This window comes from Cetorhinus maximus, chromosome X (assembly GCF_964194155.1).
Source record: "Cetorhinus maximus chromosome X, sCetMax3.hap1.1, whole genome shotgun sequence".
In the NCBI taxonomy this organism is placed as follows: domain Eukaryota; kingdom Metazoa; phylum Chordata; class Chondrichthyes; order Lamniformes; family Cetorhinidae; genus Cetorhinus; species Cetorhinus maximus.
In genome coordinates this window covers 14,266,012-14,293,317 of record NC_135917.1, presented here as the reverse complement: position 1 = coordinate 14,293,317, position 27,306 = coordinate 14,266,012, and the positions used below count along the sequence as shown (strand labels likewise).

Here is a 27,306-nt window from a genome sequence, read left to right as displayed (position 1 = left end):
ATTCCTGTCTCAAACCCGCTCTTGTAGCCACAGTATTTATATGGCTAGTCCAGTTCAGTTTCTGGTCAATGGTAACCCCCAAGATGTTGATAGTGGGGGATTCAGCGCTTGTAATGTCATTGAATGTCAAGGGGTGATGGTTAGATTCTCTCTTGTTGGAGATGGTCATTGCCTGGCACTTGTGTGGCATGAATGTTGCTTGCCACTTGTCAGCCCAAGCCTGGATATTGTTCAGGTTTTGCTGCATTTGGACATGGACTGCTTCAATATCTGAGGAGTCGTGAATGTGCCATGTTCAGCACCAATCATCAGCGAACATCCCCACTTCTGACCTTATGATAGAAGGAAGGTCATTAATGAAGCAGCTGAAGATGGTTGGGCCTAGGACACTACCCTGAGGAACTCCTGCAGTGATGTCCTAGAGCGGAGATGACTGACCTTCAACAACCACAACTATCTTCCTTTGTGCTAGGTATGACCCCAACCAGCTGAGACTTCCCTCCATTCCCCCCCACCGCCATCCACCCCCTCTCCATGATGTCACACTCGGTCAAATGCTGCCTTGATGTCAAGGACAGTCACTCTCACCTCACCTCAGGAGTTCAGCTCTTTTGTCCATGTTTGAATCAAGGCTGTAATGAGGTCAGAAGCTACGTGACTCTGGGGGAACCCAAACTGAGCGTCAGTGAACAGATTATTGATAAGCAAGTACTGCTTGATAGCACTGTTGACGACCCCTTCCATCACTTTACTGATGATCGAGAGTTGACTGATGGGGCACTAATTGGCCGGGTTGGATTTGTCCTGCTTTGTGTGTACAGGACATACCTGGGCAGTTTTCCACATAGCCGGGTAGAGGCCAGTGTTGTAGCCGTACTGGAACAGCTTGGCTAGGGGAATGGCAAGTTCTGGAGCACAAATCTCCCGTACTATTGCTGGAATATTGTCAGAGCCCATAGCCTTTGCAGTATCCAGTGCCTTCAGCCGTTTCTTGATATCACGTGGAGTGAATCGAATTGGCTGAAGACTGGCATTTGTGATGCTGGGGACCTCCAGAGGAGGCAGAGATGGATTGTTGCGAATGCTTCAGCCTCATCTTTTGTACTGATGTTCTGGGCTCCTCCATCATTGAGGATGGGGATATTTGTGGAGCTTCCTCCTCCAGTGAGCTGTTTAATTGCCCACCACCATTCACGACTGGATGCGGCAGGACTGCAGAACTTAGATCTGATCCATTAGTTGTGGAATCGCTTAGCTCTGTCTGTCTATCACTTGCTGCTTATGCTGTTTGGCATGCAAGTAGTCCTGTGTTGTAGCTTCACCAGGTTGACACCTCATTTTTAGGTATGCCTGGTGCTGCTCCTGGCATAACCTCCTGCTCCCTTCATTGAACCAGAGTTGGTCCCCTGGCTTGGTGACAATGCTAGAGTAGGAGATTTTCTGTTTTATTCGTTCATGGGATGTAGGCGTCGCTGGCTAGGCCAGCATTTATTGCCCATCACTAATTGCCCTTGAACTGAGTGGCTTGCTAGACCATTCAAGAGGGCATTTAAGAGTCAACCATGTTACTGTGGGTCTGGAGTCACATGTAGGCCAGAACATGTAAGGCTGACAGATTCCCTTCCCTAAATGGACATTAGTGAACCAAATGGGTGTTTCCGACAATCGACAATGGCCGGGCCATGAGGTTACAGATTGTGCTCGAGTACAATTCTGCTGCTGCTGATGGCCCACAGCGCCTCATGGATGCCCAGTCTTGAGTTGCTAGATCTGTTTGAAATCTATCCTATTTAGCACAGTGTTAGTGCCACAAAACACGATGGAGGGTATCCTCAGTGTGAAGGCGGGACTTCGTCTCCACAATGACTGTGCGGTGGTCACTCCTACCGATACTGTCATGGACAGATGCATCTGCGGCAGGCAGGTTGGTGAGGATGAGGTCAAGTATGCTTTTCCCTCTTGTTGGTTCCCTCACCACCTGCCGCAGACCCAGTCTAGCAGCTATGTCCTTTAGGACTTGGACAGATCGGTCAGTAGTGGTGCTACCGAGCCACTCTTGGTGATGGACATTGAAGTCCCCCACCCAGAGTACATTCTGCGTCCTTCCCACCCTCAGTGCTTCCTCCAAGTGGTGTTCAACATGGAGAAGCACTGATTCCTCAGGAGGGCAGGTAGTACGTGGTAATCAGCAGTAGATTTCCTTGCCCATGTTTGACCTGATGCCATGAGGCTTCACGGGAGCCAGAGTCGATGTTGAGGACTCCCAGGGCAACTCCCTCCCGACTGTATACTACAGTGCCGCCACCTCTGCTGTGTCTGCCCTGTTGGTGGGACAGGACATACCCAGGGATGGTGATGTTGTCTGGGACAGGATCTGTAAGGTATGATTCCCTGAGTAACATAGAAACATAGAAAATAGGAGCAGGAGTAGGCCATTCGGCCCTTCGAGCTTGCTCCGCTATTCATTATGATCATGGCCGATCATTCAATGCAATAGCCTGCTCTCGCTTTCTCCCCATACCCTTTGATCCCTTTCACCCCAAGAGCTATATCCAACTCCTTCTTGAAAACATACAATGTTTTAGCCTCAACTACTTTCTGTGGTAATGAATTCCACAGGCTCACCACTCTCTGGGTGAAGAAATTTCTCCTCATCTCAGTCCTACATGGTCCCGTATCTTCGCTCCACTCCCTCTATAGCAAGTACATCCTTCCTCAGATAAGGAGACCAAAACTGCACACAATATTCCTGGTGTGGTCTCACCAAGGCCCTGTACAATTGCAGCAAGACATCCCTGTTCCTGTACTCGAATCCTCTGGCTATGAAGGCCAACATACCATTTGCCTTCTTTACCGCCTGCTGCACCTGCGTGCTCACCTTCAGCGACTGGTGTACAAGGACACCCAGGTCTCGTTGCACATTCCCCTCTCTCAATTTATAGCCATTCAGATAATAATCTGCCTTCCTGTTTTTGCTACCAAAGTGGATAACCTCACATTTATCCACATTATACTGCATCTGCCATGCATTTGCCCACTCACCCAGCTTGTCCAAATCACACTGAAGCATCTCTGCATCCTCCTCACAGCTCACCCTCCCACCCAGCTTTGTGTCTTCTGCAAATTTGGAGATATTACATTTAGTTCCCTCATTAATATATATTGTGAATAGCTGGGGTCCCAGCACCGATCCCTGCGGTACCCCACTAGTCACTGCCTGCCATTCGGAAAAAGACCCGTTTATTCCTACTCTTTGTTTCCTGTCTGCCAACCAGTTTTCTATCCATCTCAATACACTACCTCCAATCCCGTGCGCTTTAATTTTACACGCCAATCTCTTATGTGGTGTGATTATGTCAGGCTGCTGCTCGCCTAGTCTGTGAGACAACTCTCCCAATTTTGACACAAAAGAGGACTAAGGAGGACTTTGCAGGGTCGACAGGGCTGGACCTTGCGATGCCTAGGTCAATTCCAGGCGGTCCATCCAGTTTCATTCCTTTCTATTGAATTTTTAGTTTGATACAACTGAGTGGCTAGCTGGGCCATTTCAGAGGGCATTTAAGAATCAACCACATTACTGCAGGTCTGGAGTTACGTGTAGGCCAGACCAGGTAAGGACAGCAGGTTTCCTTCCCTAAAGGATATTAGTGAACCAGATGGGGTTTTTACAACAATTGACAATAGTTTCATAGTTTCATCATTAGGGTTTTAATTCCAGATTTTTATTGAATTCAAATTCCACCATCTGGCATGGTGGGATTCGAACCCGGGTTCGCAGAGCATTACTCTGGGTCTCTGGGTTACCAGTCCAGTGACAATACCACTCTGCCATGGCCTCCCCACCATTTTATCTGGATGGTGAGAGATTGCAGAGTGCTGAGATGCAGAGGGATCTGGGTGTCCTCGTGCATGAATTGCCAAAGGTTAGAATGCAGATACAGCAGGTAGTTAGGGAAGCTAATAGAATGTTATTGTTTATTGCGAGGGAATTGAATGCAAGAGTAGGCTTCAATTATACAGGGCATTGGTGAGGCCACATCTGGAGTACTGTGTACAGTACTGGTCTCCTTATTTAAGGAAGGATGTAAATGTGTCGGAAACAGTTCAGAGAAGGTTTACTAGACTAATAGAATGGGCGGGTAGTCTTATGAGGAAATGCTGGACAGGCTAGGCTTGTATCCGCTGGAGTTTGGAAGAGGAGGCGACTTGATTGAAACATACAAGATCCTTAGGGGACTGACAGGGTGGATGTGGAGAGGATGCTTTCTCTTGTGGGAGAATCTAGAACTAGGGGTCACTGTTTAAAAATAAGGGGTCACCCATTTCAGACAGAGATGAGGAAAATTTTATTCTCTCAGGGGGTTGAGTCTCTTTGGAACTCTTTTCCTCAAAAGGCAGTGGAGGCAGAATCTTTGAATATTTTTAAAGCAGAAGTAGATAGATTCTTGATAAGCAAGGGGGTGAAAGGTTATCGGTGGTAGGCAGGAATATGGAGTTGAGGTTAAAATCAGATCAGCCATGATCTTATTGAATGGAGGAGCAGGCTCAAAGGGACGAGTGGTCTACTGCTGCTCGTAATTCGTATGTTCATTATTAAGGAGTTTATAGTAAGATACTTAGAAAATCATTATTTGATCAGGCAGAGGCAACATGGATTTGCGAAAGGGAAGTCATGTTTAATTAATTTCTTAAGACTTTTTTTTGAGGGAGTAACAAGCAAGGTGGATAAAGGGGAACCTGTAGATGTGGTGTACTTGGATTTCCAGAAGGCATTTTATAAGTTGCCACATCAAAGGTTATATGGTGTGGGGGGGTGGGGGTCACATATTCACATGGATAAAGGACTGATTACCCGCTTTTTCAGGTTGGCAAGATGTGATGAGTAGAGTGCCACAGGGATCAGTGCTGGGGCCTCAACTATTTACAATTTATATCAATGACTTGGATGAAGGGACCGAACGGATGGTAGCTAAATTTGCCGATGGCATCAAGATAGGTAGGAAGATAAGTTATCAAGAGGAGGTAGAGAGTCTGCAAAGGGATATAGATTGGGTTAAGGGAGTGGGCAAAAATTTGGCAGATGTAGTATAATGTGGGAAAACATGAGCTTGTCCACTTTCGCAGGAAGAATGGAAAAGCAGTATACTATTTAAATGGAGATTGCAAAACTCCATGCTACAGAGGGATCGGGGTGTCCTGGTAGATGAATCACAAAAGGTTAGTATGCAGGAATGTTAGCACTTATTGCAAGGGGAATGGAATATAAAAGTAGGGAAGCTTTACTGCAGCTGTACAGGGCCTTAAGGATATAACTGCATTAGAAGCAGTTCCGAGAAGGTTCACTTGACTCATTCCTGGGATGAGGGGCTTATCTTATGAAGGTTGAACAGGCTGGGCCTATACCCACTGGAGTTTAGAATAATGAGAGGTGATCTTATTGAAACATGTAAGATCCTGAGGGGCCTCAATAGGGTCGATGCCAGGAGGATCTGGGGGAGGCTAGACTAGGGGACACAGTTCAAGAATGAGGTCTTCCTTTTAAGACAGAGATGAGGAGAATTTTTTTCTTTCAGTGGGTCATTAGTGTATGGAAATCTCTTCTCCAGGAAGCAGTGGAGGCTGGGTCATTAAATTTATTCAAGAGTTTCGGTAGACAAGGGAGTTGAGGGTTACGGGCGGCAAAGTAGAATTGAGACCACAACTAGATCGGTCATGATTTTATTGAATAGCAGAGCTGACCCAAAGGGCTGAATGGCCTACTTCTGCTCCGAAGTCCTCTGTTCCTATGTACCAAAATGTATCAGTTAACACTTATTGGCATTAAACTTCATCTGCTACATGTCCATCCATCCACTAGCCTACGTCCTCCTGAAGTCTATCAGTACCCTCCTCACAGTTCACAATACTTCCAAGTTTGTGTCATCTGCAAATTTTGAAATTGTGCCCTGGACACCCAAGTCTGGGCCATGAATATAACTCAAGAAAAGCAGTGGTCCTCACATCAACTCCTAGGGAACCCCAATATATACCTTCCTCCAGTCTGAAAAAAACCATTCACCACTGCACTCTGTTTCCTCTCACTGAGACCACTTTGTATCCATGCTGCCACTGTCCCTTTTATTCCATATGTATTAGGTTTGCTGACAAGCCTGTTCTGTGGCACTTTATCAAATGCCTTTTTGAAGTCCATGCACACCACATCAACTATCAACTTTACCCTTGTCAACACTCTTTGTCACCTCATCAAAAACTCAATGAGTTTGCCTTTTACAAATCCATGTTGGCTTTCCTTGATTAACCCACATTTGTCCAAGTGACTGTTAATTTTGTTCTGGATTATCATTTCTAAAAGCAATCCCACCACCAAGGTTAAACTGACTGGCCTGTGCTGGCTTGGTTTATCATTACACCCTTTTCTGAACATTTGCAACGAATTTGCAATCCTCCAGTCCTCGGGCACCACCCCTGCATCGGGAGAAGATTGGAAGATTCTGGCCTGTGCCTCTGCAATTTCCACCCTTACTTCCTCAATTTCCTTGGATGCGTCTGATCAGGTTCTGGTGATTTATCAGCTTTAAGTACAACCAGTCTTTCTAATGCCTCCTCTTCACCAGTTTTTCAGCCCAACCAGTGTCTCAATCACCTCCTCTTTACTATCACTTTGGCAGCAATTTCAAAATTTGGTAAAGACAGATGCAAAGTAGTCATTTTGTACCTCAGCCATGCCCTCTGACTCCATGCTTAAATCATCTTTTTGGTCCCACTCCTCTTTTGCCCTTTATTATTTATATGCCTATAGAAGACTTCTGGATTCCTATGTTAGCTGCCAGTCTCTTCTCATGCTCTCTCTTTGCTTCTCTTATTTGTTTTTTCACTTTCCCTCTGAGCCTTTTATATTCAGCCTGGTTCTCAATTGTATTATCCACCTGCCATCTGTTACACGCACCTTTTTTTACTTCATCTTCCTCATTACCTCTTTCATCACCCAGCGACCTCTGGCTTTGTTCGTCCTACCCAATGTACCTTGACTGTACCTGAACTACTTCCACTTTAAAGGCAGCCCATAACTCTGTTACAGTTTTGCCTGCCAATCATTGATTCCAATTTACATGGGACAGATCCGTTCTCATCCCACTGAAATTGGCCCTTCCTTAATTATGTTTACTCTGGGTTGCTCCTTGTCCTTCTCCATGGCCACCCTAACCCTTATACTATGATCACCGTCCCCTAAATGTTCCCCAATTGATACTTATCCACTTGACCCACCTCATTTCCCAGAACTAGATCCAGCAATGCTCCTTTTCTCATTGGGCCTGAAACATACGGCTCTAGAAAATTTTCCTGAATGCACACGATAAACTTTTCCCCCCCTCTTCCCTTTACACAGTTACTATCCCAGCCTATATTAAGGTAATTAAAATTACCCATTATCACTACTCTATAGCTCATGTACCTCTCCATAACTTCCTTGCAAATTAAGTGTCAAGGAAACATTTAAGGACAGTGATCATTGTATTAAAAAGGTTTAGGTGAGCTATGGAAAAGAACAAGGAACAATCCAGAGCACAAATGCTTAATTGGAGAAAGGCCAATTTTAGTAGGGAGAGAAGAGATCTGGCCCAGCTAAATTGCAACAACAAGACTGACAGGCAAAACTATAAATCGAAGCAATGGTCTGCCTTTAAAGAGGAAATAGTTTGGGTACAGTCAAGGTACATTTCCACAAGGGGAAAAGGTAGGGCAACCAAAGCCAGAGCTTCCTGGATGACGTAAGAGACAGAGTAAGATGAAGCAAAAATAAAAAGAGGACATATGACAGATGTCAGATTGGCAATACCAGCAAGAACCAGGCTGAAAATAGAAACTCAGAGGGGAAGTGAAAAAGGAAATAAAAGAGTCAAAGAGAGAGTATGGGAAGAGATTGATAGCTAACATAAAAGGGAATCCAAAAAGCATATAAATAGTAAGAAGAGGGGTTGAGTTGATTAACATCGACAAGTGGATGCAGAGGCATGGCTGAGGCACTAAAATGAGTACTTGCATCAGTCTTTGCCAAAGACGTAGGTGTTGCGCAAGCCATAGTGAAATAGGGGCTTGTTGAGAGACTTGATGGCCTAACTTATATAAATAATTGATATTAGAAAGGTTGCCTGCATTCAAAGTTGATAAGTCAATAGGACTAGCTGGGATGCATTCAAGGATGCTGAGGTAAGTAAGGATAAAGAAAAATTGCAGAAGGACTGACCACAATCTTCCAATCCTCCTTGGATACAGGCAAGTGGAGTGAAGAATTGCAAATGTTACGCCCTTGTTCAAAAAGGGCGCAAGGACAAACAACGACAGGACAGTCAGTTTAATCTCGGTGGTGGGAAAGGTTTTAGAAACAATAATACAAAATTGATTAATCCATACTGTCCAAGTGACTGTTAAAGAAAAACAGCATGGATTTGTTAACGGCAAATCCTGTTCAATTAACTTGACTGAGTTTTTTCTTGAGGTAACAAAGAGGGCTAATGAGGGTAAAGGTGTTGATGTGGTGTACATAGGCTTCCAAACTGGATTTGACAAAGTGCCACATAATATACTTGCCAGCAAAGTTGAAGCCCATGGTACAAAGGGGACAGTGGCAGCGCAGGTGCGAAGCTGGCTGAGTGTAATGGTGAACAATTGTTTCTCAGACTGGAGGAAGGTATACAGTGGGGTCCCCCAGGTGTCATTGTTAGGACCACTGCTTTTCTTGATCTATATTAATGATCTAGACTTGGGTGTACAGGGCACAATCAAAATTTGCAGATGATACAAAACTTGGAAGTATTGTGAACTGTGAGGAGGATAATGATCAATTTCAAGAGGACATAGACAGATTGGTAGAAAAGGCAGAAAACATAGCAGATGAAATTTAATGTAGACAAGCGTGAAGTGATATATTTTGTGAAAAAAAGAATATAACATCAAGGGTACAATTCTAAAGAGGATGCAGGAGCAGTGGGAACTGAGGGCATATCTTTGGAAGTGGCAGGGCAGGTTGAAAAAGCAATGAATAAAGCATAGGAGATCCTGGGCTTTATCAATAGAGTATAAAAGAAAGGAAGTTAAAATAAACCTGTATAAAAACTGCTTCAGCCTCAACTGGAGTATTGTGTCCAATTCTGGGCACCACACTTGAAGGATGTGAAGGCTTTAGTGAGGGTGCAGAAAAGATTCACGAGAATAGTTCCAGGGACGAGGGACTTCAATTACGAGGATATATTGGAGAAGTTGGGTCTGTTCTCCTCGGAGAAGAGAAGGTTGAGAAGAGGTTTGATCAAAATCATGAGGGGTCTGGACAGAGTAGATAGGGAGAAATTTCCCATTGGTGGAAGGATCGAGAATCAGAGGGACACAGATTTAAGGTAACTGGCAAAAGAAGCAATGGTGACATGAGGAAAAACATTTTCACGCAGTGAGTGGTTAGGATTTGGAATGCAGCGCCTACAAGTAAGGTGGCAGCAGATTCAATCGAGGCATTCAAAGGGGAATTGGATAATTATCTGAAAAGGAAAAATTTCCAGGGCTTGGGGAAAAAGACAAAGGGAGTGGCACTAGGTGAACTGCTCCTTCAGAGGGCCAGCACAGACACAATGGGCTGAATGGCCTGCTGTGTTATAACCATTCTGTAATTCCAAGGAGGAGGTTAGGATTACAAAGGGAGTATGAGCAGGATGTAGTGGGAGCCATGATAGTTGTGGTTGAGAGTTGACTGACCTGTGCTTTGTGGAGAAGTGGGAATGTGAAGACAGGACCGAGCACAGTTTGCAGTGAGGAGAAGGTGTCCTTCATTAGCGTTGACTGTAGACATCAGGCAGTGGGAAAAGGATACTACCAGACAGGCTGTTCTTGAATTGGAAGCTCAGCTCCCTGACCACCCTGCTAACTGGTTCAGCTTTCCGTTTTTCCTCCTGGATGTACACCAGGATTCCTCTGTGATTTGCAGCATGCAGGAAATAGCAATGATTCAAGACACTCTGATGGGACTCGACAGGAAACTCCCTCAGATCTGTAAAGGCAGCTGAATTGTGCCTTCAGAATAACAATGATCGATTCCATAACAATTCTGCACAGGCATAATCCTCAGTACATTGGTGCTCCATGGGGCCATTAGGCACTGCTCCAGAGAGTAGCTTTCATCTCCAAGGAGTCATAGAGACGTTTAGCTTTCAGCTGTAAGCACTGCTGTTACTGACCCTCAGTGTACCCATGACAGGATCGCACAAGCTTCCTAAATAGTGAACATTCAAATACAATATTAAGTGGTCATTAACCAGCTGGACATTCATTTAGTAAAACCATATCCTGTTGAGGTGTGCAAAGGTTCATGTGCATGCAGTCGATGACACTTTGGGAATTCTGCAACATGGTGAAAGTTCACAGCTCTCTCACACCGATTAGCAATGTCCACTGGGTAGGCGATATACTGAATGAATCAAATAAACAACGTAGTAGTTGCTCGTTTTCTTCATCAGTCTACACCAATTGGTTCATGCTACCATTGACCACAGAAATTACTCTCTACACAACAAGGCTCAGCAAACAGGACATTTTTAAATTCATCTATGCAGCGCGGGCGGCATTGGCTATGGCAGCATTTATTGCCCATCCCCAACTGCCCTCGAGAAGGTGGTGGTGAGCCGCCTTCTTGAACCCCTGCAGGGATGAGGAGCTTCAGTTACGAGGAGAGATTGGAGAAGTTGGGCCTGTTCTCCTTAGGACAGAGAAAGTGGAGAGGAGATTTGACAGAGGTGTTCAAAACCATGAGGAGGTGAGACAGAATAGATGGAGAGAAACCGTTCCCGTTGGCGGGAGGGTCGAGAGCCAGAGGGCACATATCTAAAGTGATTCGCAAAGATCTGGCAAATGGAGTAGAAGGTGGGCAAATGTGAAATTGTCCATTTTGGCAGGAAGAATAAAAATGCCTATTATCTAAATGGTGAGAGATTGCAGAGCTCTGAGATTCAGAGGGACCTGGGTGTCCTAGTGCTTGAGTCACGAAAGGTTAGTCTGCAGGTACAGCAGGTAATTAGGAAAGCTAATAGAATGTTATCATTTATTGTGAGGGGAATTGATTACAAAAGTAGGGAGGTTATGCTTCAGTTGTACAGGGCACTGGTGAGACCACATCTGGAGTACTGTGTACAGTACTGGTCTCCTTATTTAAGGAAGGATGTAAATGCATTGGAAGCAGTTCAGAGAAGGTTTACTAGACTAATACCTAGAATGGGTGGGTTGTCTTATGAGGAAAGGTTGGACAGGCTGGGCTTGTATCTGCTGGAGTTTAGAAGAGTAAGAGGCGACTTGATTGAAACCTTTAAGATCCTGAGGGGTCTTGACAGGGTGGATGTGGAGAGGATGTTTCCTCTTATAGGAGAATCTAGAACTAGAGGTCACTGTTTAAAAATAAGGGGTCACTCATTTAAGACAGATGAGGAGAAATTTTTTCTCAGAGTCTTGAGTCTTTGGAACTCTTCCTCAAAAGGCAGTGGAAGCAGAGCCTTTGAATATTTTTAAAGCAGAGTTGGATAGCTTCTTGATTAACAAGTGGGTGAAAGGTTATCGTGGGTAGGCAGGAATGTGGGGCTGAGGTTACAATCAGGTCAGCCATGACCTTATTGAATGGCGGAGCAAGCTCCTGCTCCTAATTCGTATGTTTGTATGTGACATGAGGAGAAACTGTTTCACGCAATGAATGGTTAGGATCTGGAATGTACTGCCTAAGAGTGTGGTGGCAGCAAATTCAATAATGGTTTTCAAAAGAGAATCAGATAAGCATCTGATGAGAAAAAAAATGCAGGACTACAGGGGAAGGGAACTAGCTGAGTTGCTCTTGCAAAGAGCCAGCATGGACACAATGGGCTGAATGGCATTTGCTGTAACTGTTCTATAGTTGTATGATTCAATAAGAGTAAAGAAGTCTTACTACAATTAGGCAGAACATTAGCGAGAGTGCATCTGGAGTACTTTGTACAGTTTTGGTCTCCTTACCCAAGGAAGGGCACACTCGCCTTAGAGGGAACAAATGTTCACTGGGCTGGTTCTTGAGATGAGGGGATTGACCTATGAGGAGAAATTGAGTAAACTAGGCCTACATGCCCTAGAGTTTAGAAGAATGAGAGATGATCCAACTGAAATATATAAAATTCTTAAGGGGCCTGACAGGGTAGACGCTGAGAAAATGTTGCCCCTGGCTGGGAAATCTGGAGCATGGGATCACGGTCTGAATAAGGACCATTCAGGACTGAGGAGGAGAAATTTCTTCACTCAAAGGGTTGTGAATCTTTGGAGTTCTCAACCCCAGAGAGCTGTGGATGCTCAGTCACTGAGTATATTCAATACAGAGATCAACAGAATCTTGGGTAGTAAGGGAGTCAAGGGATATGGAGATAGTGTGGGAAGATGGAATTGAGGTGGAAGATTAGTGACGATCTTGTTCAATGCTAGAGCAAGCTCAAAGGGCCAATTTGCTTACTCCAGCTCCTATTTCTTATGTTCTCAATAAAATATACGCAAAGGCAAAGGCGTTCAAATCTTTGATGAGAAAATAGAAGGTCTTCACACAGAGAAGTACGAACACATGAAAATTTTAGAAGAAGGCTGTGACTTTTTGAGACTGAATGCAGATGTTTACTCCAAGTTTGAATGGTCCTATATCCTGAAACAAGTTGGAATATGTGAGGAGGGCAGGAAAGAGGTTAGTTGGTGAATGGGTTCGTTTAAGGATATCTTGTGAGGTAACCATGGTGTTTCCTTGGTTGCTTTGAGGAACCAGGAAGGAATTTTGCACTATTTTTCTTAAATTGGACACTTCTTCTTGATTTTCTGCCTCCACTAGGGAGCAAGTGTTTGTACTGGCTAATAGATAAAATGAACATTGATGGGTCTAATAGGCGTTTCTCAGCTTTTTAGGTGTCAGCTTGGCCGAGTGGTAGCGCTCATTTGAGTCAGAAGGTCATCAGTTCGAGCCCCACTCATGGCTTGAACTCATAATCTAAGGTAACACTTGAGTGCAGTTCTGAAGGAGTGCTGCACTGTGAGAGGCAGTTCCCTTTGGGTGAGATGTGAAAACAGGATGTAAAAGATCTCGTGGCGATATTCTAAAACAAAAAACAAGTTGTTGTCCTGGTGGCCTGGCCACCAATCCCCCCCTCAGCCATAATCAAATCATTTACTGACAAAGCAGAATACTACAGGTGCTGGAAACCTGATGTAAAAACAGAAAATGCTGGAAGTACTTGGCAGGTTATGGCAGCATCTGCGGAGAGTGAAACAGAGTTAACTTTTCAACTGATGAAAGGTCAGTGACCTGAAACGTTAATTCTGTTTCTCTCTCCACAGATGCTGCCAGACCTGCTGAGTTTTTCCAGCATTTTCTGTTTTCATCCCATGTACTGTTTGTGGAACCTCTCTGGCTATGCTATTTGCCTACAAAACAATATAAATTTGTTTTTCTCTTCATGTATAAAAGACCTCGAGAGATTATTCAAAACAACCTTTATGTTAATATTTAAACATACTCGCTTGGTGATTAAAATGTTCATTCATTTAACTTGAATGGATACAGGAAACCCCAAATGCCACTTGCTGACAGTCTGAATAAAAAGAATTTATTGTCTCAACTTCAGTTCAAGGCTGAGGTAATTTAAAACCACTCCTTCCCATTGCATTCCACATATACATTAGAGACACCAGGTCTTTATTTGGTCTCAACCAGCATGACAGAGATGGCCAAGCTGTCTGCTTAAAGACTGAAACGTTCTAGTGACTTTTCTGCAGTTACTCAGAAATTTAAGAACAACCAGTTAAATAATAAACCCATCCTGGACAGTGACTTCACCTCAGATGAGAGGTGTGTAAAAATGTCAAAAAGGCAAGTCTAAAGGCACTGTATCTGAACGCACGGAGCATTTGAATTAACAGCGCAAATGGATGTAAACAGGTACGATATGATTGTGATTATGGAGACATGGCTGCAGGGTGACCAAGGCTGGGAACTGAATATCCAAGAGTATTTGATATTTAGGGAGGACAGGCAAAAAGGAAAAGGAGGTGGGATGACATCATTAGTTAAGGGTGAAATCAGTGCAATAGAGAGGGAGGATATTGGCTCAGAAAATCTAGATGTAAAATCAGTCTGGGTGGAGCTAAGAAGAAACAAGGGGCGGAAAACATTAGTGGGAGTTGTCTATAGGTCTCCAAACAGTAGCGGTAAGGTAGGGGACGGCACTAAACAGGAAATTAGAGATGCAGGTAACAAGGGTGCTACTGTAATCATGGGTGACTTTAATCTACATATAGACTGGGCAAACCAAATTAGCAATAATACTGTGGCAGATGAATTCCTGAAGTGTGTACGAGATGATTTTTTAGACCAGTATATCGAGGAACCAACTAGAGAACAGGCTTAGGTTTGGTAAAGTGCGATGAGAAGGGGTTAATTAATAATCCTGTTGTGAGAGGTCCTTTAAGGAACAGTAACCATAACATGACAGAATTCTTCATTAGGATGGAAAGTGAAGTAGTCCAATCTGAAACTAAGGTCCTAAATCTAAACAAAGGAAACTGTGAAGGTATGAGGCATGAATCGGCTAAGATAGATTGAGGAATTCCATAAAAGGTGGATAGGCAATGGCTAATAGTTAAAGAACGAATGTATGCATTGGAACAGTTTTCAATTCAGCAAAGGAGGACCAAGAGATTGATTAAGAGGGGAAAATAGAGTACGAGAGTAAACTTGCAAGGAACATAAAAGCAGACTGTAAAAGCTTCCATAAGTATGTTAAAAGAAAAAGGTTAGTGATGACAAATGGGAGAATTAAACAGCTTCCATTCAGCTTCCAGCGATCCTGTGAACAGGATGTCATCCAGATACACTACAAAATCACACAGTGCAGAGGAGGCCCTTCAGCCCATCGAGTCTGCACCGACACGTGAGAAACCACTGACCTACCTACCTAATCCTATTTACCAGCACTTGGCCCATAGCCTTGAATGTTATGACGTGCCAAGTGCTCATCCTGGTACTTTTTGAAGGATGTGAGGCAACCCGCCTCCACCACCCTCCCAGGCAGTGCATTCCAGACCGTCACCACCCTCTGGATAGAAAAGTTTTTCCTCACATCCCCCCTAAATCTCCTGCCCCTCACCTTGAAATTATGTCCCTAACTACATTAGTTCTGTTGTCACAGAGGAAGATACCAATAACTTCCCAGAAATGCTAGGGAACCAAGGGTCTCGTGAGGAAGAGGAATTGAAGGAAATTAGTATTACTAAGAAAACAATGCTGGAGAAATTAATGGGACTGAAAGCCGATAAATCCCCAGGGCCTGATAATCTACATCCCAGGGTAGTAAAGGCCATGGAAATAGTGGATGTGTTAGTTGTCATCTTCCAAAATTCTGTAGATTCTGGAACAGTCCCGGCAGATTGGAGGTTGGCAAATGTAACCCCACTATTTAAAAAAGGGAGGGAGAAAACAGGGAATTACAGACTGGTTAACTTAACATCAATGGCAGGGAAAATGCTAGAGTCTATTATAAAGGATGTGATAACAGGACACTTAGAAAATATCAACGAGATTAGACAAAGTCAACATGGATTTATGAAAGGAAAATCATGTTTAACAAACCTACTGGAGTTTTTTGAGGATGTAACTAGTAGAATAGATAAGGGAGAACCAGTGGATGTGGTGCATTTGGATTTTCAGAAAACTTTTGATAAAGTCTTGCTTAAGAGGTTAGTGTGTAAAATTAAAGCACTTGGGATTGGGGGTAATAGATTGCCATGGATTGAGAATTGGTTAGCAGACAGGAAACAGAGAGTAGGAATAAATGGGTCTTTTTCGGAGTGGCAGATGATGACTAGTGGGGTACCACAGGGATCACTGTTTGGGCCCCAGCTATTCATAATATATATCAATGATTTGGATGAGGGAACCAAATGTAATATTTCCAAGTTTGCTGACGACACGAAATTTGGTAGGAATGTGAGTGGTGAGGTGGATATTAAGAGCCTTCGAGGCAATTTAGACAAGTTGAGTGAATGGGCAAATACATGGCAGATGCAGTATAACGTGGATAAGTGTGAAGGTAGGTACTTTGGTAGGAAAAACAGAATGGCAGAGTACTATTTAAGTGATGATAGGTTGAGAAATGTTGATGTACAAAGGGACCTGGGTGTCCTTGTATACCAATCACTGAAAGCAAGCATACAGGTGCAGCAGGCAGTTAATAAGATAAATGGTAGTTTGGCCTTCATTGCGAGAGGATTTGAGTACAGGAGCAAGGATCTCTTACTGCAGCTGTACAGGGCCTTGGTGAGACCACACCTGGAGTATTGTGTGCAGTTTTGGTCTCTTTACCTAAGAAAGGATATACTTGCCATAGAGGGAGTGCAGTGAAGGTTCACCAGACTGATTCCTGGGATGGCAAGATTGTCATATGAGGAGAGATTGAGCTGACTAGGCCCTGTATTCACTGGAGTTTAGAAGAATGAGAGATCATCTTATTGAAACATATAAAATTCTGACAGGGCTGGACAGACTGGATGCAGGGATGATGTTTCCTCTAGCTAGGGGGGTCTAGAACAAGGGGTCACAGTCTCAAGGTACTGGGTAGGCCATTTAGGACTGAGATGAGGAGAAACCTCTTCACTCAGAGGGTGGTGAACCTGTGGAATTCTCTACCACAGGAGGCTGTGGAGGCCAAGTCACTGAATATATTTAAGAAGGAAATAGATAGATTTCTAGGCACTAAAGGAGTCAAGGGGTATGGGAGAGAACGGGAGTATGGCATTGAGATAGAGGATGGTCATATTGAATGGTGGAGCAGGCTCAAAGGGCCAAATAGCCTACTCCTATTTTCTATGTTTATAGAAATATATGTTTATATATAAGAGCACTCTTCAACTGTACCAAGTGACATGGATTGAACTTAAATGACAGTGTGGGTCTGATTGCAAGCTACAACCTCAATAATTTTGCTTTGCCACAGTTTTAAAAGCCCAGTATTGAACAGCACAATGTAGCTCATTTCGATTCACTCACCTCAAAGTAATTGTTCTCCCTGGTCAAAGGACGAGGGGCCACATAACAACCAACTTCATCTGAGTTTCCATGGTAACTGAAATGCCACAAAGATTAATGTCCAAAAACTGCATGGAACTTTGATGAAATTATACACTTTAATGTAATTGTAGCCAATGAGATGTAATCTACACCTCCTGTGCCTGTTCATAATTCGTTTGACATCTAGTCAATCTCACTATTGATTTTAACGTATTGGTCACCTTTTTCCAATCGTCCAGGAGCAAACTTTTTGTTTATTTGTTCGTGGGATGTGGGTGTCGCCAGCATTTATTGCCCATCCCTAATTGCCCTTGAGAAGGTGGTGGTGAGCTGCCTTCTTGAACCGCTGCAGTCCCTGTGGTGTAGGTACACCCACAGTGCTGTTAGGGAGGGAGTTCCAGGATTGTGACCCAGCGAGAAAAGGTAAATATATGTAATTGCAGCACCCACCAGTTTATAGTAAAGGACAGTTCCACAAGTACAACATGATTAAAAATGAGTCTCCAGCTTTTCTCTCATGTATAGGTTACAGACCTTCACAGTGGGTGTGCTACAGCTTCAACTGTATCTCATTCTTGGCTCCAGGGCTACAAGTGTAAAACCAGAGATGGGCAGGAATGGGCACAGGTCTCTGGCTGGATCACTGTTTGCTGCTGATGAGCATTTAATGAAAACCCTAGTACCTTCAGGCTAAGCTGTGAGACTCTCCACAGGAGGGTAAGTAGCCTGCTGATGCGCATACAAAGTTAAGCCACTTAGATGACGTAACTGAGTAAAGCCACCAACAGTGCAACCCTAGCAGAAGTCAGTGTCTGCAGGAAGGGATAAAGAAAAAGCAGGGAATTTTGGCATGAAAGCACTTGCAAAAAGGAGGGGGCCAAACAAAAAAAAAAGTATTTCCCTAGTTGTAATAATGTGCACAGAATCAGCAAGTCGTTCTACGACAACATTCCAACATCCTACACAGTACGGAGTACCGAGTCTTTTATCATAGATTAGGGCAGCTTTGTCATTGATTCACATACATTTATCAGAGCTCCTGTTCAAAAACATTACCTCAGTATGTCTCCATCGACAAGAATGCGTTTGTACCTCTCTTGATGACGTACTGCTCGCACCTCTCTTATCTCCCTTATTCTTCTCCTCCAATTTAGGAACCTGTAGTGTAAGTTGAAGTCCTCCATTGCCCGCAACTGCGGATCTGACAGAGCAAAGGAATCTTCAGAGTCAAAATTCACAGCTTTAATCCTTTAGATCTAATTAGCTGAGATGTCTAGATCTGGAGTTCTTAAACCCGGGCCAAATTCCGGGCAAGTCCGAGCCAAGATATTGGGTTGAGAAGCGACACTTGGATTTTGAATACAATCCCAGTTAAGCGAGCTTCATTGGTGTGGTGGATCATTTAACTGGTATATTGATCGATCTTGGTGGTTTACAAATCCCATGGCCAAATTCATTACATCTCAGCTCTTTAAAGCACAGGAAATGATGATTGCACTGGGCAGCTGAATTATGCTTATTTCACCATCATTCAGTAGTAATTTCTAACATCCCCGTGTATACAAAATTACATGATTTATATTACAGCAACATTTTGAGTAAACAAAGGGCAGGATCCATAATCATATGGCTGTTTGTTTTCCCCAGGTTTGAGCAGACCGAGCATTCAAATTCTCGACAGCCACCATTATATTTTACAAAGGCCAAAATGAACAAATCCTACAGCGCAGATTTTTTTTATTCATTCACAGGATGTGGGCTTCGCTGGCTAGGCCAGCATTTATTGTCCATCGTTAACTGCCCTTGAGAAGGTGGTGGTGAGCTGCCTTCTTGACCCGCTGCAGTCCATGTGGTGTAGGTACACCCACAGTGCTGTTAGGGAGGGAGTTCCAGGATTTTGACCCAGCGACAGTGAAGGAATGGAATAGAAAAGCAGAATTTATTTTTTAAAAAAAGGTGTGAAACTTGTAAATGTTGATGTTCAGAGAGACTTGGGTGTGCTCGTACTAGGAACACAGAAAGTTAGCATACAGGTGCAGATTTGGGGAGTGGATAGGAAGATCAGCCACGATCATATTGAATGACAGAGCAGGCTTGATGGGCTGTGTGGTCTACTCCTGCTCAAAGTCAGGATGGTGAGTGGCTTGAGGGGGGGAACTTCCAGGTGGTGGTGTTCCCATGTGTCTGCTGCCCTTATTCTTCTAGGTGGCAGAGGTCACGGGTGTGGAAGGGGCTGTCTTAAGAACTTAAGAAATAGGAGCAGGAGTAGACCACACAGCCCATCAAGCCTGTTCCATCATTCAATATGATCAGGGCTGGTCTTGAGCTTCAACTCCATTTTCCTGCCCACTCCCCACATCTGTACCTGCAAGCTAACTTTGTGTTCCTTGTACAAGTACACCCAAGTCTCTCTGAACATCAACGTTTACAAGTTTCTCACCTGCTTTTCTATCCTTAGGATTAAAGTGAATAAATTCACACTTCCCCACATTATAATCCATCTGCCATCTCATTGCCCACTCACTTAACCTCTTTGCAGCCTCTCCGTGTCCTCTCCACAGCTTACCTTTCCACCTAGCTTGTTCCCATCAGCAAACTTTGATACATTACTTTCTGTCTCTTTATCTAAGTCATGAATATAGATTGTAAATAGCTGAGGCCCCAGCACTGATCCTTGTGGCTCTCCGTTATTCACTTCAAAAAGCTCTGTCCATGCCCACTCTCCACTTTCTATCCGTTAACCAATTTTCTACTCATGCTAATACACTACCCCAAACTCCAGGAGCCCTTATCTTGCCTATTAACATTTTGTGTAGCACCTTATCAAAAGCCTTTTGGAAATCCAAGTATACATCATCTACTGGTTCCCCATTATCTACCCTACTAGTTATATCATCAAAAAAGCTCCAATAAATTTGTCAAACAGGATTTCCTTTTACTAAAACCATGTTGACTTGTCCTAATCATACTATGCTTTTCTAAGTGGACTGTCAAGACTTCCTCAATAATAGATTCTAGCATTTTCCTAATAACTGATGTTTGGCAAACAGGCCTGTTACAGTTCCCCATTTTCTCCCTCCCTCCTTTCTTGAAAAGTGCAACATATGCAAACTTCCATTCAAATGGGACTGTTCCTGAATCGAACGAATTGTGGAAAGTCATAGCCAGTACCTCCCCTATCTCTGCAGCCAACTCTTTTAGAACCCTAGGGTGTAGGCCATTAGGTACCAGGGATTTGTAAGATTTTAGTCCCTCAAGTTTCGCCAATACTTTATCTCTGCTGATAATTCTTTTTGGAGCCTTCGTGAGTTGCTGCAGTGCATTTTGTATATAGTACACACTACTGCCACCGTGCGTTGGTGGTGGAGGAAGTAAATGTTTAAGTTGGTAGAAAGGGTGAAGATCAAGCGGGCAGCTTTATCCTGGATGGTGTCAAGCTTCCATAAGTGTTGTTGGACCTACACTCATCCAGGCAAGTGGAGAGTGTTCCATCACACTCCTGACTTGTGCCTTGTAGATGGTGGACAGGCTTTGGGGAGTCAGGAAGTGAATTACTCACCTCAGAATTCCCAGTTCTGACCTGCTCTTCTAGCCACAGTATTTATACGGCTGGCCCAATTCATTTTCTGGTCAATGGTAACCCCCAGAATGTTGATAGTGGGGGATTCAGCAATGGTAATGCCATCGACTGTTAAGGGGCGATGGTTAGATTCTCTCTTGTCGGAGATGGTTATTGTCTGTTGCTCGTTGTGGCATGAACGTTACTTGTCACTTGTTAGCCCAAGCCTGGATATCGCCTGGGTCTCTGGATTACTAGTCCAGTGACATTACCATTATGCCACTGTCTCCCTCACGAATACTGAAATCCCAGTCACACTGCGGATTTTACTTCTGCTCAAATTTCCTCCCTGACAGCTACAAGGTTGCCAAGTGAAATTAGGTCCACTGGACTCGATGGGAGTTTTAGTGGACAAGGCCACAGCACCAGTACAGAATTCAGCATTAAACTGGCAGGCAATCTGTTTGGATGGCAGAAGAATGTATGATTGAGGGCATTGAAACGTTACACTGACAAGTGCCTCTTGACAGACAGAGTTCAAAATAATGCTGGAGCAGTGTACAGCTCACCTTAACTCATGTAACTCATGCTGTACCTTACTTGTGGTAAATGATGCTGACACCAAGCACAAAGTACCAAAGTTCCATTCTCTACATTATTATCCATATTCTCAATATATTTAACCCATCCTCTTTCTCTGGTGCTGTCTATTCTAACCCCATTTCCCTTCACTCCTTATATATTCTCCATTTTGAATCTTCATAATTGATTCCTGTTTTAAATGGTGTTTCAATCTCTGCTTCCGTATCCTCTTGTGGTAAAACAGTCCCTGTTCTAATAACCCCTGTGTGAAAACACCTCAACTCGCTTGACCCTTCATTCTTCCAAATCCTCAGTCTGTGCCCCCTTGTCATTGAGTCACCAACCAGTGGAAACAATCTTTCACTTACACACCTCTCAAAACCTTCCATATCTTTAGAAAATCTCTTTTGTTCCAGTTGAAAACTCTTATTTTTCAAGCCTTTCTTCATAACTCTTCCCTCACATCCCTGGTGTCAATAAAGTGAATCTTCACTTTCTTTTTCCATACGTATTTAATATCCTTATTCCAACGGGAGCCCCAGAACTGCACACAGTACTCCAATTGTGGCCAAACAAGTCACATGTAAAAATGTATATTACTTCCTTCATCGTGTGCTAAATGGTCTTATTTATACAACTCAAAACCTCATTTTGGTTTTATCTATCTTCGCTTTCAAGGGATTACATATTCGAACTAAGTCTCTCTGTCCGGAATATCTTTCAGTGCCTTACAATTGAGCATATATTTCCATTCCTTCCAAAATGTAGTCCCTCACACTTCTCTGCATTAAATTCCATTTGCCACCTGTCTGTCCATTCCACCAACCTGTCCGTTTCCTGAAATCTTTCAAAGTCCTATTTGCTGAGCCCCTATACTTAAGGGTCAAAGTGAACCGAGCACTGACCCCTGGGTACCTCATTTTCTGCCCTCCTGCAATTTGAGCAGCACTTGTTAACCCAAACTCTGCCGCCCATCTACCAAACCAGCTCCTGTCACTGCTGCAACCTCTACCCTTGTGACATTGGCTTTATTTTTTTCTTTAAAACAAGCATCCTGTGAAACAACTCAACAGGCGCTTTCTGAAAATCTACATACGCACCTTCCTAAAATATGTATATAGATATTAATTTGTCAAATGCAATGTGCCTTTACCAATACCCCGCTGACTGACGAACCCATTCATTTCTAAATCTCACTAATTTGATCTTGATTCATGGATTTGAAGAATTTACCTATCATTGCCCAGTTTATTCTTCTTTCCTGTCTTGAATGGAGATGTTACAGTCCCTGCACTATTTAAATATTTAAGGATTGACCAACTGTGACCAGAGTCGCTGCTCTCTCTACTGTCTCCTTTCGTAAGTCCAAGGTGCAGTGATCAGGACCCAGTGACTGATCTTTTTAATATTTCCGGAATCAATTAATTTTCACATTCTACTCCAGGGTACCTACGTTCTCCTTTCTATTATTTTTGTAAAATAAAAATTGATGTCCTGAAATATCTTTATCGTCTTGATTTCCAAGTGGTCCTATCCTCCCTATTTCCTTTCCTATCTCCTAGTCTTCTTCATATTCCCTCTTAGCCCTTTGAATCTCTCTTTGGCAGGAGCTTTGGCTTACAGACCACACACTTGTCTGAGTTAGAATGTCCTGGATTTAACCTCCACTCAGAGAATTGAGCAGAAAGTCCAGGCTGACACTTCAGTGCATTACTGAGGGATTGCTACACTGCCAGAAGGGCCATCTTTTGGATGAGACAATAAACTGCCCTCTCAGGTGGGTGCAAAAGATCCCATGGTGCTACTTGGAAGGGAGCAGAGTAGCTATACTGGTGTAAAAACAAAAATTGCTGGAAAAACTCAGCAGGTCTGACAGCAGCTGTGGAGAGAAAGACAGAGTTAACGTTTCGAGTCCATATGACTCTTCTTAAGAACTAAAGAGAGGTAAAAATGTGATGAAATGTATACTGTTTCATACTGAAAAGTATGCATTTCACCACATTTTTACTTCTATATAGTTCTGAAGAGTCATACGGACTCGAAACGTTAGCATCTGTGGAGAGAAAGACAGAGTTGTCAGACCTGCTGAGTTTTTCCAGCAATTTTTGTTTTTGTTTCAGATTTCCAGCATCCGCAGTATTTTGCTTTTAGCTATAGTGGCTTACTGGCCTGCATGTATCACAGAATGATACAGCAGAGGACATTTTCCCCATTATGCCTGTGCCAGCTGTTTGATCTATCCCTCAACTAACACCTCAAATTTAGATTTTCTGGTCATTTAATTCAACGCTGTGAACAAATAGGCTGCCACATTTCCCTGCATTGCAATAGTGTCTACAGTTCAAAAGTACTTCAACAAAGAAACATTTACAGATGCCCTAAGGTTGTGAAAGATGCTATCATAAATACAAATTCTCTCTATTGCGTACAACCTTTCCACTTGCTTTATTTCGCCTGATTTTGTTTTGCATTTTGGCCCTGGATTGATCATACGCCTCCCTTTCAATTTCCAGTTTAGTTTTACTCTGTTTATTCACGGCCAGTCGGAATATATTCATCTTGTTCTTTATCCATCTCATACTTGAAAGATTCCCATTGTCAGTGATACCAATCTCTTGAGAATGAATTAAAAACAGTGACGTACAGGTTACTTAATAAATAGAAGCAAAAGGACAATAAGTACAATTACCAGACCCATACAGAAACTGGCCGATTGACTTAAAAACAAGAAAATAAAGGTTTGAAATTCATACAAGATTTCTCAACAAATTCTCAAAACTTAGAATCAGAAATTTGGTTTAAGACATGGATTCCCTATAGACACGCACAGACAAGGAAACGGCAAAAGCCCAGCTACTTCCCTCAGTAGTGGGACAAAGCGTAAATCAATTATAACACTTCAGTAGACAAGGTGGACACAGCTTGAACCAAAGCTTCTGAGCAGCCCGATAGTCTTTTGACATCTGACAGTGACTCGAAAACGTAACTATGTCTGTCTCATCATTTGCTAACAGCAGCTCTCATTAGGGTTCGCTGTGAGGGAGATGAAGTGTCTTTGAACAGACACTTCATGTACTGCCGAGTCTTGTAACCATCTGCAGAAGCCTACTGCTAGCTAGTGATGGTGGTGGTTGAAGCACTCTGCCTGTGACCCAAAAAAGAACAGTGGGCAATGCTGCCAGAGGAGGCTGTTTGTATTTGCATAAAGGTAAACTCTCTTGAGGTGTTGTTGTAGGCACATGTGCTGCTACCAAAATCAGAGCTCCGACCATCAACAGGTTTCCAAACAACTTCAATTTGCAGTGACGAAGAGATTTGTGTTCAATGCTATTGCATTTAAATAGGACCTTCTCAGGCCCTTGAGTTCTGCAAAGCACTTTGCTTTCAATACATCCATCTGAAGTTAGCAGCTAATTTTCCACAAGGCAAATGATAGGTACCCACCAAGGGATGAATGTTGGCCAAAATCTCCCTGCTGCTATTCAAATAATGTCATGGGGTTTTTAACATCCCTGAAATATTGAAACAGACAGACAGTACCGCATTTGAAAGGGAGCATCTCCCAACATTGCAGAACTCTCAGCCTATACAGTATTATGTCCTGAATCAGGGCTTGAACTCAACCTTCTGATTCACAACAAAACTGTACTGAGCAATAAATACTCTTTCAATTCACAGACTAGCTGACTGGACCGTTTAGAAGTACGACAGCCCCAGGCACTTTCAGTCATTAGGCTCAAGTCAATTATCTGAAAGTATAAATCAAGAGCAGGACTGACTTGTCAGCAGCAATTGCTGCAATACTTTATTGATCCATCTGGCTCAAAGTCAGATCAGATACAGTGTGCTGTGGGAGAAATTGAACTATCAGCTGATGGTTTCTGGGCTCAGAATTAAGAGATACAGAAATCGGTCTGCATTGTGCCTACCTACCTACAGTGCTGTAACTCTTTCGAGTTATCAACAGTCACAGAATGTAACTCTTTCGAGTACAATCACAGTTCTTGGTTTCCGGGAGTGGGACATGAACCCACAACCCTCTGATTCAAAGGCGAGGGTGCTATGGACTGAGCCACAGCTGACACCTCCCTACAGTGCTGTACCTGACCTGGGAATGCTCGATGGGTGTTAAGTGGATGCTAAAGAGAGGGGGGAACTCTCTCAATTGGCAGAGTTTGGTGTAATCATGAGGTGTACAAGAGGGGAGGATTGTATCTCATTCTTGGACAGTGTCATCCCACACTTTAATAAGACACAGAAATCTCCAGCCACTAAGCAAATAGAGAACTGGCCATTTACTCCAGCACGGCCTGTTTGTCACAAGTTCAGGATTGGCTGCAGTTGCTGTTAGTTTTTAGCTGCCATGCTTTGGTGCTGGATTTGACAGTTTGAAGTTGGGAAGCCTCCCTCTTATTCTTCCCCTCCCCCCACCCCGTGACAGAAAGAGTTTGCAGTCACACGCAGACAAGTTGACCAGTCAGCCTACCTGGCCTTTGCTGAAGGAAATTCCCTTTAAGCTGCCGGCAAAGCCTGTCTCACCCTCAGTAACTAGATGACGCACCTGCAGCCTCAAACTTGACTGCGGGAAGCGGAAACTCCGCCGCCGCGGTTTTGACGGACAGCGGTCCTCCGCCAAACAGAGTCCGCAATGCGGAGGGCCGGTGCCGGCGGACGGGCCAATGGGAGTGGAGAGGGGGCGGGGTTTAGCTGCCGGAGTCGCGCGGCCGCTGTCGCGGGATGTCGACGTAACCGTCGGGCGGTGCGCGCGCAGCGAGGGAGTGAAGCTCCATGGTGACGGGACAGCGCGTCCATGCCTATGGCTGTGAGTGACAGCTGTCAACATCTGGCAATGTTCGAGTTAGTGCAGCATTACTAATAGTGAGATAGACCAACATATTGGAGCGCTCACAACCCTCTTTACTTTCTATATGTGCTGTGGCTAACTGTTCCATAGAGAAGCTGTCATGCCAGAGGACTGTGGTGCCTGTGCTACAGAAAGGGAGTTAGAACAAAACCTGCAAACTACAGACCAGTCGGTTTAACATCAGTTTTTTTAATGGCTCATCCCTAATTGCCCCTTGAGAAGGTGGTGGTGAGCTGCCTTCTTGAGCCGCTGCAGTCCATGTGGTGTAGGTACACCCACAGTGCTGTTAGAGAGGGAGTTCCAGGATTTTGACCCAGCGACAGTGAAGGAACGGCGATATATTTCCAAGTCAGGATGGTGAGTGACATGGAGGGGAACTTCCAGGTGGTGGTGTTTCCATGTGTCTGCTGCCCTTGTCCTTCTAGATGGTAGAGGTCATGGGTTTGGAAGGTGCTGTTGAAGGGGTCTTGGTGAGTTCCTGCAGTGCATCTTGTAGATGGTACACACACTGCTGCTACTGTGCATCGATGGTGGAGGGAGTGAATGTTTGTGGAAGGGGTGCCAATCAAGCAGGCTGCTTTGTCCTGGATGGTGTCGAGTTTCTTGAGCGTTGTTGGAGCTGCACTCATCCAGGCAAGTGGAGAGTATTCCATCACACTCCTAATTTGTGCCTTGTAGATGATGGACAGGCTTTGGGGAGAGTCAGGAGGTGAGTTACTCGTCACAGGATTCCCAGCCTCTGACCTGCTCTTGTAGTCACAGTATTTATATGGCTGGCCCAGTTCAGTTTCTGGTCAATGGTAACCCCCAGGATGTTCTTATAAGAAATAGGAACAGGACATTCGGCCTCGAGCCTATTCCACCATTCAATAAGGATCCTGGCTGATCTGTTTGTGTTTTGATTTCCACATTCCCATCTAACCCTGATAACCTTTGATTCCCTTGCCTAACAAGAATCTATCTACCTCTGCCTTAAAAATATTCAATGACCCCATCTCCATCGCCTTCTGAGGCAGAGAGTTCCAAAGTCACTGAGAGAAAATTTCTCCTCATCTTTGTCCTAAAAGGGTGACCCCTAATTTTAAAACAGTGCCCCCTAGTTCTGGACTCACCCACAAGAGGAAACATTCTTTCCACGTCCACCTTGTCAAAGCCATTCAGGATCTTATATACTTCATTCAAATCACCCCTCACTCTTCTAAACTC

General features: G+C 43.8%; 1 protein-coding gene across 3 annotated transcripts in view; it reads right to left on the bottom strand.

Moving 5' to 3' along the window:
* Positions 1-25,839, bottom strand: part of LOC144672651 (SPRY domain-containing protein 3-like) — a 275,765-nt gene extending 249,926 nt beyond the window's left edge. For 2 of the 3 annotated variants that reach the window (XM_078534526.1, XM_078534528.1), the window contains exons 1-3: positions 25,723-25,839; positions 18,152-18,296; positions 17,075-17,150 (exon numbers count right to left, since the gene is read on the bottom strand). In XM_078534526.1, the coding sequence (XP_078390652.1) occupies positions 17,075-17,150; positions 18,152-18,279 (204 nt within the window). In that variant the 5' untranslated portion in view covers positions 18,280-18,296; positions 25,723-25,839. Of the gene's footprint in view, positions 1-17,074; positions 17,151-18,151; positions 18,315-25,722 lie in introns of all 3 variants that reach the window. The other variant, XM_078534527.1, reaches the window with a different exon arrangement.
* Between the last annotated feature and the right edge of the window lie 1,467 nt (positions 25,840-27,306).